At 43.4% G+C, this 12,495-nt stretch overlaps 1 protein-coding gene across 1 annotated transcript in view; it reads right to left on the bottom strand.

The window, feature by feature from the left end:
- Positions 1-12,495, bottom strand: part of MAP4K4 (mitogen-activated protein kinase kinase kinase kinase 4) — a gene marked incomplete at its 5' end in the record, with an annotated part of 151,266 nt that overhangs the window by 56,351 nt on the left and 82,420 nt on the right. Inside the window, 2 exons of the mRNA XM_019623156.2 lie at positions 2,341-2,451; positions 3,247-3,372. Of these exons, the coding sequence (XP_019478701.2) occupies positions 2,341-2,451; positions 3,247-3,372 (237 nt within the window). The remainder of the gene's footprint in view (positions 1-2,340; positions 2,452-3,246; positions 3,373-12,495) is intronic.

Here is a 12,495-nt window from a genome sequence, read left to right as displayed (position 1 = left end):
AAAAAAAAAGAACAACGAGCATTGTACTTTCCAAAGGAAACAAAACCTCCTGGCATACGGTACTTTTTGTTGAGACAGCACCTGGATGCATGCCCCAAAGCGTTAGCCATGTGGAGGGAGGGTCGGGGAAGACATATGTTGCATTCTACTCCCTAATGTAATTGGTAGAACAATAGGCAACCCTCTTAGCAACTGCCCGTATTTTGGTTTCTCCTCGGCATTCTGCTTGGAAAACTGCAGTCTCCAGTGGGATCATCTTGCCTGTTTGCACTGCCCTCACAGACTTCTAATGTTTTATGAAAAATAAAGCAATAGAACCTTTACAGCTGCAAAAGGTTAAGAGAGTAGTGCTTGCTGCAGAGAAATATTTTCTAACACATGTTCTTCATTAAATGATCATTTATCAGTTTGCCTACATAACCATTGGGCTATTTTCTTTTTTAAAAACACTTAATGAGCAGGACAAAAAAAATATATAATCCACAACTCCTCCTTGCATATACCACAAGGAAACAAACTGAATGGTTAATGTCCTTGGTATCCACTCACTGACTCTTAACACTAATCGAGGCCTTATTTTTTGCAAGAATGAAGGCTTTTCCACGGCTTCACACAGGATACTTTTCAAAGCCTTACACTATACTGCCTCAGTCAGGGAGATAATCATATGAATCATATGTTCTCTCTGGAGTACAATCTGATCTTACTGGAAAAATACATTCAGGCTTTTGAGGGGTTAGGATGTGACCAAGGGGCAACAGCTTGACCCTCCTGCAGTCCCCATGTAAGTTCTCTGAGGTCCCTGCAATCACACAGGGATGCATTCAGGAGGCTCTCACCTACATCTCAACCTGCACAAATTTTTGGCACTTTAACTCGTTTAACTTTTTGTTACACAAGCTCTCTCTTTCATCACTGACAAACTCAATGTCAAATCAGGTTTGCAATGCCTGTTTGCAATGTGAATTTTGCATTCCTTTTTTCCAGATATTCCAGTTCCTGCTCGTAAACAATTAAGGCTCCTTTTACGAATGTCTCACAAGAATGAGAAAACAGCTGTAACGCTTTTCTGAAGTAAAACCTTCTTTCACTTTCTCAGCGAGCATGATCCTACCACCTTAAGAAGAATTTACGGTGAAGGCAACATGGTATGCAATACCTCCAGGTTTGCACAGTTGTGCTCAAGTCAAGCATAAGATTGGTATTCTGTATTACAGCAGTTAGCTTTCCTCATACTAAAGCATGCTATCCACTTGACTGGAAATACAACCATCAGTAGGTATTCATGACGGTAACTTTTATTTCTTCTAGTAAACAATTCAAAATGTGTCAGCCCAAACTTCAACAGCCAAACTCTCTCCTCGCAGATGGAGTTTGAGCAAGAGACCACAATCACATGCTTCCATCATTTAAAAAAATCACCAAGACAGAGCCAATGTGCAACGCAGACATCAGCAGCACTGATTTATGCAAGAGCTACTGGTGATTTCCTTTAACATAAAGCCCTTGGAACTTCAGTTTTGATGGGGCAATTGAACAGACTCACTGTGAAATGGAATGGGTAGGAGGCAATTTGTATTACAAAGAAGCATGAGGAAAATCATACCAGATTTACTTAGCATAGCAAACATGCCAATTCAAAAAGCACTTCAACCGTACCAACTGGAAATTAAATATGAGACATAATTAGCTAAAGCTTCAGTTTTAGAAGAACTGATAAGTGGCATCCCTCCTTCTGAGGAACTTTTGCAGTGCCTTATGCTAGCACTCTACAGCGCACAACCGCATGCGATGTATCTGCTCGCCCTAGAATGACTGCAGCAATAAGCAATATGTAAGCACACTGCAGCACAGAATTCCCAATGGCTGGCCTGAGCTAACAGCTCCCTTCCTCCACAGGCTCGATTAAAAGCAGAGAATGAGGGCTGTAAGCATATTTGGAAAAGCCCATTCTGCACCATCTAGTGTTATGACACTGTTGCAACCTGTCTTCTAAAAAAAAAGCTTCTAAAAAAAGCATCTTACAGGCACATGGGCACTGTTTCTCAGCTTCTACAGTAGATAAGGACTCTGGTTCTTAAGCTGCCTTCTCATGCAGCACTGCTCTTACAGTACAGCACAACTCACACAGTTGTGAGCATTTGTGGTCTTGTCCTCACTGCCAATGTAGGAGATTGAAGTTAAATGATGCACAGCAGACATCCATTTACTCCTACATGCTCTTCAGACAATGACTTGGCTAACAGAACTGATAGGAACAGTTTCCTGCAGAACTACAAGCTAAGTTACATCCGCAAGATTGCTCCCGTGTTTCTGAGTGCAGTGAACTATTTTCCTTACCCTGAGAATCTCTCTGGAGATGTATGCTATCCAGTCTTCTTTCAGAGTATTCCCTTTCGTGTTCTTCACAAGGTCTGTGATAGAGCCTGCTCCACAAAACTCCATAACAAGCTGCAAAAGAAATATCAGCATGCAATCAACATTAAACATTAAACACAGTTTCCAGCTGTCTAGCAAAGTAAAATAATCACGCTGCAGCACCGATTTGGGAAACCCTCATGAAGCACACAGAATATAATTTATTTTACCTCTCTGTCTTGAAAGTGGATCCAAAACAAATGTCTCCAATGTGTGTCAGACAAACATGGAATATGTCTCACATTAGTTACCACATTTTCAAGGACTGATTTAATCACTGTAATTTAATACTGGGAATCTGGATATGCTCAGCTGTGCAAAATGCATTAGCAGTAACAGAAGTAAGAGCACATGCAGTGCTGAAGGAATCAAGCTGACCACACCATTGCAACACATCTTAATCTATATTTCCCACTTATTTATGGAAGACAAGAGCGTGTACTCGTGTCTGTACGCCGCCATTTCAAACCCAAACTTTAGTCCTCTAGAGGGAATAGATGAGATGCGATGAGAAATGGGTAGAATTCTCAACTGCAGCTTTACTTTCACAGCCACGCATTCCTATTGCTCAGCTCATCTGCCTTGTTCCCATGAACCACATTACTATCCATCTTTGAAATGGGGGAAAAAATTACTTAAAGAGCAAATACACTGCTAGTAACAAATCTTAGCTCAGCCATCACATTAGCTTATGTTATTCAATTCTCTATCTGTTCAAGCAAGCACCAAATTCTATTAGGCAGCCTTTCCATAATGATATTTCTATCATCCTCAAATGATTTGCAAAAGGGAAAGGCTTATGAACATGCCTGAGAAACATCTGCTTACCCACAGTTGGTCATCATGTCCTGGAGGACTTTTCTTAATGAAAGCACCATAATAAGTTGCAATATTTCTGTGATGAGAATATTTCTTTAGCATATTAATCTCCAGTTTGATTTCTTCTTCTTCGTCCTTCGGAAAAACAAAATAAAAAAATGTATGTTTAATACACCATGGGCATAAATTATCCTCTTCTTTCTTTTATAAAGTTAAATTTATATCATCATCATACTTAATAAACAAATCCCAGGTTCATGCTAACAAAATCCTATTCATTGAGATTGTCTCAAATAGACCCATAATTCTCTAAGTTTACAGTAGAACAAAAAGTAAGCAAAGTATCACAGAATCACAGAATGGCCTGGGTTGAAAAGGACCACAATGATCATCCAATTTCAACCCCCCTGCTGTGTGCAGGGTCACCAACCAGCAGACCAGGCTGCCCAGAGCCACATCCAGCCTGGCCTTGAATGCCTCCAGGGATGGGGCATCCACAACCTCCTTGGGCAACCTGTTCCAGTGCGTCACCACCCTCTGACTGAAAAACTTCCTCCTAAGATGCACTGGTCTTCATCCAAAACCCGATGACTATAGTACCTTAAACAAATATGCATGTAACAGACTTCTATTCTATGTAACCCAGAGAACTAAAAAAAAAAAACACAGAAAAATTGTCAATTTACAAGAAGTATTATTTCTCTTTTTTTGTTTGTTTGTTTGTTTGTTTGACTGTGAAGATTTCAACCTATTCTATTTAAATGCCACCAGACTGGCTCAGTGTAGCAGGAATTCCCCTCCCTGCATGATCAAGGCATTCGCCTCACACACAGGTTTTCTCCTCCTCCATCCGGCTCCACAGAGGAAAAGCAAGTGCATCAGGAAAAGAGGGCTGGGAGCCCGACCCGTAAACAGGATGCTGCAATACAAAGGCAGAGGAAGGACTTCCCCCTGCTCGCCCTTGGTCAGAGCTGTGCCAAGCAGAGAGCAGCTCAGGTGAGAGGAGGCTGTCCTCACCATACATGAGATCAGCCTTAGAACAAACCGCACAGCTGTTTGAAAGGGGCAACGCTACACAACCACTTCTTAAGAGCACCAACAATATGCAACTTAAATAATAGCAGGGTGCATTACGTGGAAGGATCCACGCGTGGTTCTGGGACAATGCAATGGCAGTGATGTATGAGCGTGAAGACAGAAGACGGGGAGAAGGAGCAGCCACCATCTTACTCTTCCACCACCAACACACTCCCTGGCCTTTCTTTAAGCACACCTAGACAGTGGGAGTCCTCACTTAGCCCAACTCAAGGCAACTAATTACTAAAAAGAGAGCTGATTTCCCCATTTAGTCGGGGTGTGTATTTGCTCCACAACCTTCTAGCTTTACATACCCAGGGGCCACTTTTCTGCCTTATGCTGACTTCAGGAAGAAGCTGCTACCCCTGCTCCCTAGGGTGGCAGGCTGGCTGAGATGACAGCGAGTGTTTTGATTATCCTGTACGTCAAAGCTGATTACATTTTAAGCTTTAAACTTCCTTGCAATTTGCAGCACACCAGCAATCAAACATCCTATCCACGACATATGCAGATGTTAATACTAACTACATGTTAACTATTTATATGCGTCGGTACGCATGGCTTTAGTGAAGGAAACCACCGTGTGCTGTAAAGGAAACAATTGTTTGAAATACACCAGCACTGGGATGCAGTGCTTACTCATAGATTACTAGGAGAGAGTTCCCAAAATGCACCAGGGAGAAACTATTCTTAAATCTTCTCATGATGCCTCTTTAAAGTAAAATACTGCGCATTTCTGGAACGCTGAACAGTAATATTATCTAGTAAATCAAAGTTCCCAGCAAACAGCAGCCCTGGGAAAAAGCATTATTATCAGCATGGCTTGTTGAGCCAAAAGCTAACTTGGGGCTTCCTCAGCTGTTTCTGCTGTCATTGCTGTTGTGTGATTTTTTTTATTTAGTCCATATGCAAAAAAAAAAAAAAAAAAAAGTAGAAGAAATATATATGATCACTGCTAGAAAGTACAATTCTGAGCTTTGAATTTAGGCAAAAAAAAAAGCTGCATTGGGAGCTCTGCTAAACGTAATAGTTTGGGACTACTATGCTTGGTGATTACTAGGTATAATTGGATAATCTGCTATTTTGTATTCACCTTTTATAAGAAAATTATTTCCTACCACCAGCACATAAACACAATGGCTTCTACAATACAATGGGCAGGATGTCCTAAAAGTTGTTCGTGCTTATCTACTATAACAACAGCAGCCAAAATGACGATGCCTAGACAGGATCCATTTCTGAAAAAAAACAAAGAGCAAACAAACAAATAAAAAAAAAACACCACTAAAAAACACCCAACCCCAAGAGCACATAGAGATCCAGCAGATTGCAGGCTATCACTGCTCTATCCTTTTTCCCTTGTGGCCATGTCAAGGCACCTACACCACAGCCTGCGGCGCCCCTTAGCTAAGATCAGAAATGGTGCTAAACTGCTACTTGAGCTGTCACTGAGCATTTGTCCACAGCAAAAGTGTCTCACCTACAGGTTCAGTCCAGTCTGATTGCCACTTTACAGAAATAAATAGATTCAGTAACCCTTGCCAGTCTTTGGAGGACTCCGCTTACTCAGCGTGGATCAATAGCTGCCTAGCACCAAGTCCTGAAGACTTTGAGGCAACAGACAGGAGTGACCGTGAGGCATAATCAGTGTGGAGAATCACAGAATTGTAGGGGCTGGAAGGAACCTCCGGAGATCATCGAGTCCAACCACCCTGCTGCAGTACTGCTATAGGACAGGAATTGGTATAAAGAATAAAATAGTAAAAGAGCCGAATTGCTGCGTTCCAGATTCAGGACCTTTGTTTTTTCCAGGGTAGAATTGACTTCATTCCAACGTGGACATCTGAAAAGGCCAAACAATATAAACCCTACGGGTGTTTACTTCTCCCCCTAACTACAAAAGGAGGATGAGGTCATCAGCAAAGATCCAGACACTGACTTTGCAGATGTCTTTGCTCGGGTGAGATGAGTCCCACCCAAAAATGTCACCGGATAAGAGCACTTCCGCACAGCTCCGCTCGCAGCCACGTGCGAGGCAAGGCGAGCAGCTTGCAGCCACCCCACAAGGAAAGCACCCGTGGGGCCATCCTGGGACTCGGACACGTGGGCCGACGTGGGGGAAGGAAGCTCCCTCGTCTCTGGCCTTCAAAGCTGTCCTTGCTGGTACTGCCCAGGATCACAAAGGGAAAAATTAAATCCGACTGAGGAGAGACTGCACTTTCACGAAGGGGTACAAAACTGTGTCTTTTTTTCCACTGGAGGCGAGAGGCAGCTGGTGAGCCCTTCCTAGTGATTTTATGCAGCTGGCATCAATTACCACTTCAAGCCATTATGTGCAGATACAAACTCTCATTGAAATATTCTTTGTCTGGGCCTGTGCTGGGGCTGGTGCGAGTGTTTTATACTTCTACATTCACTGTCTGTTTGTGACAGCATGTCTGATTACCAGCAATTTTTGCAGTAAGCTATACTTTTGCAGGAGTCACGTGGTTAAATCAGGCTTGGAGTGGATTTCCTCTCCTTTTCCACTTGTTTCCTTCCCAAAATTCAATGGCCACACAAGCACAACACCGAGGAATTTCTCAACGTGAGGCTGCTTTTATCAAACAGCCTTCTCCTGGGAGATTACAAACCACATGCACAGAAATCTACCACAGAGTGTGAGGCTTATTCCTAAACACCTGAATTACCACATGACAATTAGCAGCAGGCCAGCCACCCCTCGCTGTGCCACCTACTGGCTCCCAGTCACTGCTGCAGCACCAGGATGCTGTTCTCTGAGGATCCTGCTTGCTCTTCCATCATTCTTTATCGCAACCACTCATTACTGCAAGAAAATTCTGTTTGTTTATACTAATCTTGAGAGGATGAGGAACTCATAAGCACTTTACTGGACACCATGGTGGGAAGGGAACAGACTGGAACAGAAACTCTAGAAAGAAACACAGAATCATAGAATAGCTTGGGTTGAAACGGACCCTCAAGATCATCCAGTTCCAACCTCCCTACTATAGGCAGGGACACCTCTCTCTAGACCAAGTTGCTCAAAGCCCCATCCAGCCTGGTCCTGAGTGCTTCCAGGGAGGGGGCATCCACAGCCTCGCTGGGCAACCTGTTCCAGTGTCTCAGATAATCAAACATTTTGTCCAGGCACCTCAGGATACTGAAGAAGGCAGTCCCGACCTGCCACTGCTCCGCAGCTTCTGTGAGGCCACCAGCAGTCTGAGCCAGGAGAGTCTGTCTTTGAGAAACAGACCTAGGGACAATGGGCAGCAGCACTGCTTTCTATGTTCTATAATATATGGAGAGTATGTCAGGAGCTGGGAGGAAGACAACAGTCTAAAGGTACAGCAACCCCAGGGCATGTCCATGGTGGTCTTACACTCACTCTCCCTTTGATGGAAGAGTTGCCTCTGTGGTTGCCTCAAAAAAGCAGCTTGTGGTGATTGCCAGGCTTTACTTGTATCTCAAGGGATGCCACAGGTTGGGGAGGAGAAACACAGGAGGATTACAGAAAATTTTATTTACCCTAGTGAAGGATAATGGGCAACATGAATGAGGAAACATGGCCAAGCAAGGTTACAGGAAAACAATGCTTTGTGACAAAAGTAAAATCAAGTTTAAGCTTCCAAGTAGTTTACATACTGTCCTACGTCAGTTTGCAGATTCATCCCTTCGGCAACTTTCCTTTTTGATTTAAGAAGTGAGACAATAAAAAATTTCCCATTACAAATGTCATAAGCTATAAGAAAGTGTTTTAATTAATAACACTACCCAGCAGTGGAAACCTAAATATTCAGGCAAGGGGGAAAAGGAAGTCTCCAAGTCTACTTTTGTCTGCTTTTTCCCATGCCACCACAAAGCTCTGCCAGCCCATATCCAGGGGCTGCATTGCCTGGAGAATGGCTGCTGGTTGCACTGTACCAAGGACTTCAGAATGAGCTCAGCTGGCTATGAACCACAAGCTCCAGCAGCAGCCTGTAGGCTTTGGTTCTCTTTCAACTATCAGAGAATTCAGATGCATGCGGGGAGGCGCAAAGCAGCATCAGCACAGCTTCTCTGTGAGAGAAGAAAGGGAGAACTAAACCACGGGCCCCAAGACAGTAGAAATTGTTTTGCCTTCAACAGGCACCAGAGATGACAGCTCACCCTTTCTTCCACCAACTCACCACCATATGAGAAATAAAATAAATAAAAAAATAAAAAAATAAAAAAAAAGGCAACAGGAGAGGACCATAATCCAGCTTATTTTCCTTTCACCTCCCTTTCTATTATAACTTCTGCTCTCCCCCATCTGAAAAAAAGTCATGAAAGATTCCAAATGCAAACAAAAACCTTCTTGGATAAATCACAACACCAACTTTTGCAAACCACCATTCTGCTTGTGTGTCACATCCTCTCTCCTCCTTTCTCCCCACACCCCTAGTCTGGCTTGCATCCATTTGAAGAAGGATCTATCCAGAACCAGGAGAGTCTGAATAGTGCCTAGCACAATAGGTGACCTTTTCTGGTATTGGAATCCATAATATACACAGTCGTTAATAAAGTTTCACATACAAGAGGGAAGTTTTGGCATGAGGAGCTGGAGCAGTATTGCACGCAGAGCAGTATTCAAACCAGGAGCTGTGGTACTGCCTTCAAGACGGGAAGGAGATCGCAATTTTGGGAGGAATCTAACCACAATAAAAATGAGATTCCAAATGCTGGGCAAGTCCCTGCCAGAGTCTGCCAAGGTAGGAAGTTCATACAAACTGGAAAGCAGAAGAGCTTGCAGTACTGAGAATGCTATGTGGAGAAACATAATCCTTTCCAACCCCAAAATTATGTCAGAATTGGGAATAATATACAAAATAGTTCTTTTTTTTTTTAAACAAACAAAAAAAGAAAAGCACAGGCTTCTTGGGAGGGAAAGCCTAAGCTGTTGAATAGAAAAGACTTTAATCAAGACATGCAGTAAACATTTACAAGTCCATATGCAGTGCCTCCTAAATCTTAATATACAAGAGCCTCCAACTTTGTTACTACACCTCTCTCTCTCCTAGAGCATTTTACAGAGCTTTTGAGCTTTGTTACCCTCAAGGTAAAGACCTCATGCACGTTTGTTTGCCTTCTATCTCCCTCCTCTATTACTTTTTCACCCTCAGCACTCCCTGTGTCTGTCCTACCACATGTGCAAGGCCCTTCTTTCACAGACCCCTCACCCACAGGCTGTTTCCAGTTTGGAATCAGTGCCTTTTCTTTCTCTGTATTGTCCTTCCAGTCTTTCCTAAACATGCACTTCTCCAAAAGCCAGCAAGCTGCTTGTGTTTAAGACTAAGGGCTTGTCACACCACATGCTCAGTGATACCCCAGGAGCACTGGACATCCAGCAAGCAACAGGGGATAGGGAGCACCCTCCCACCACTGCTGCCACTTTGCCCCTTATCTACATGGGCAGCCCATGCAGAGAATGCCCTTTGTAGTGTTTGCTGGTTAGAAGCCTCCCAGAGCCTATCCTGATGCTGTGAGCTGCAACATAAGCCTCTGAGCTGCCAGATGTAGCAGACTGGCAGCACCTTGCTTGAAAAGTGCAGTAGCTAGAGACAGCTGGGTTGCTTTCCCAAGGGTCAAAACAATCTTTGTTTTGTGAGAAATGGTTGGGAGAAAAGGGCTGTCCTTAAGACTACGTTTGGTTACCTACGGTCATTAGATTTTGTCAAGCAGGTTAAAAACACACTTCACACAACCCACACCAAACAGAGAGCGCTTCATCTCCCCTTGGCACAACACCCTCTCTACTGCATACTAAAAAGGCATCATCTGAAACAAGTGAGAAAATGAACCAAATTGTTTGCAACAGTGCCATCGCTGAGGATGCAGCTTTAAAGTAACAATAAAGTTAACCGGACAAAGCAGCACGAGGGATGGGTAGCTTTTCAGTAGGGTCCCAGCGCTCCCTGAAGGAGCCTGTGTAGCAGCATTGTGCAGGAGCACAAGAGGGAATCACGTGCACAGGGGAAGGAGCCAAGAGCCACGTGAAGATAATACTTGTCTGTTGTTTCCCCCGAGCCACCTCCTCTGCCAATCACAACGACAACAATATTTCCTTTCTTGCCTGATGTGCCCCTGGTGACTTTGCCGGGCACTGAATGAGCTGTGCTAAAGGCAGAGGGAAGGCACTGCTGCTGACCTCCCCCAGCAGAACTCCAAGGCACCAAAGGCTTTTCAGAAGGCAACCCAGAGAGAGAAGCCTCCTAAGGGCAAAATCCTGCAAATATTTCCAAGGCTGGTCCCTTGATCTTTGGTCATGGTTCTCTAAAAGCGTTTCCTGCTCAGACTGCATTCTCATCTATCAATCTAGAATTGTCCATCCTCATCAAGCCTGAATTATTTACAAGTTATGCAACAAGCTATCCTTGTACTTACATCACTAGAACTCCCGCCAAAAAGGGAAGGGTTAGTATCTACTTCTCCCAGTATAATTCACTCTAAAAAAGCTCTGTTGCCATACAATTCCACATGCAGTCTCAGATTTAAATCCTTGCTAGCAGGTATCAAAAATAAGTCCATCTGCAAAGGAAAGAGGTTAAAACATTCTGCTCTATGCAAAGGCCTGGGGCTCAGGGAAAGAGAAGAAACATAGATGCCAGAGAGAAAACAGTTTCACACGCAAAGCAAAAAAGTTGTGTGGCTTTTCTGCTTCCCACCTCAGTATACATTTGATGACAAGGAAAGCAGCATCTCTGGGGTGATAACGGAGCCATGAGAGGCATCTTCGCACCACTTGGCTGCTACACCCCCACCCCACCCAGATTCAGACAGCAGGTCTCCGTCCAAAAGGGCAACAACCCATAGGTCCTTCCCTGGATGTGCAGTCCAGACACTGCTGGGACACAGGTTGGACCTGGGAAAGGCTCCTGAGCCCCACAGGTTTCATACATATGAAGAGACTCAACGATAAATTAAGGTTCTAGTGGGAAACTAGGTATTAACTTTGAGAAGAGTGAGCAGAGCACAAGCATCTGGGAAAGAAAACAAAAGGCTGAAACAACTGAAAGTGTTTTTCTAATGTACAAAACACTACAAAGATGTTATATTAACAGAAATTTAAGATGGGAAGGTAAACAACAAATTTGGCCTAACACAAATGCACTTTTAGCAAGTACGTCACAATAATCTATATTTTAATGAACACAGCGATTTCCTTACTGAACAGATTTGTTTAGTACAGAGTCTCATACCCACGCAACCAGTAAGTCCTACAGAGATGTACAGAGAAAAGAGATTTTTGCAACCCCTCTTTCATTAAAAAAAAAAAAAACACCTGAATTTTGCAACCATGAAACCAAAAGCTGTCACCATGCACACCCAAACAGGAGCAGAACAAAGGAGAGCAAGGAAAAGTAATCCTACTTCAGCATTTCCTTGGGGCTGTTTCACATAGATATTTTATTTAAAAGAGATTGGGCTAGAGAATTAGCTGACAAGAGAAATTCAGAAGCTCTATCACATGCCTGAGAGCAATGAAGGGCTATGCACTGCTCAGTACGTAACTGTTTAGTCCAGAAGCAAACACAGATTTGTGAAGCAGAGGGAGCAGACTAGAGATGGTACTCCAAAATCAATTATATGTTAAAAATAAAATTTAAACAGATGGGAGAGCACAAACCAACACCACTGCAACTGCCAGCGGTCATGAAGCACGCACCTTTGATCTCCAGGAGACACAGTCCTGCTGGTGACATCCACTCCTCTGTAGGATGCATCCTATCTCAGGTGGACAGACCTGACCCCTTACAGGCACCATTTACCCAACACTATGTTGTGTGTACCCAGTGCAGCAAGCTTCAACACAGTAACTAAGTGCCTAAAATAAGACAAAATGAATCCAGGCTTTGGTCATTACTAATATCAACCATTTGCTGAAATGACAGCAAACAGGGAATGGAACACTGCAAGGTTTATTACTGACTGGCTTTTGAAACCATATCAACTGGTAGGTGGAAGAACTTCATAACACACTGCTGATCTTTCAGCTGTCTGCATTCCCCAAGTCTTCTATGCTTTAATTAAATAAACCCTCCGCATTAAAATGTTGCAAGTATTGCAACTTTTCCTTCCAAATATTTAAAACTCTGAGAGCTACACTAAAGAGCCCTGCAATTTATCAGAAAATGAGTACTGAGGACAGCCCTAAACAAA

Source organism: Meleagris gallopavo, chromosome 1, assembly GCF_000146605.3.
Source record: "Meleagris gallopavo isolate NT-WF06-2002-E0010 breed Aviagen turkey brand Nicholas breeding stock chromosome 1, Turkey_5.1, whole genome shotgun sequence".
NCBI classification, from domain to species: Eukaryota; Metazoa; Chordata; class Aves; order Galliformes; family Phasianidae; genus Meleagris; species Meleagris gallopavo.
The sequence above is the reverse complement of the archived record's forward strand: the minus strand, read 5'-3'. Positions and strand labels throughout refer to the sequence as shown.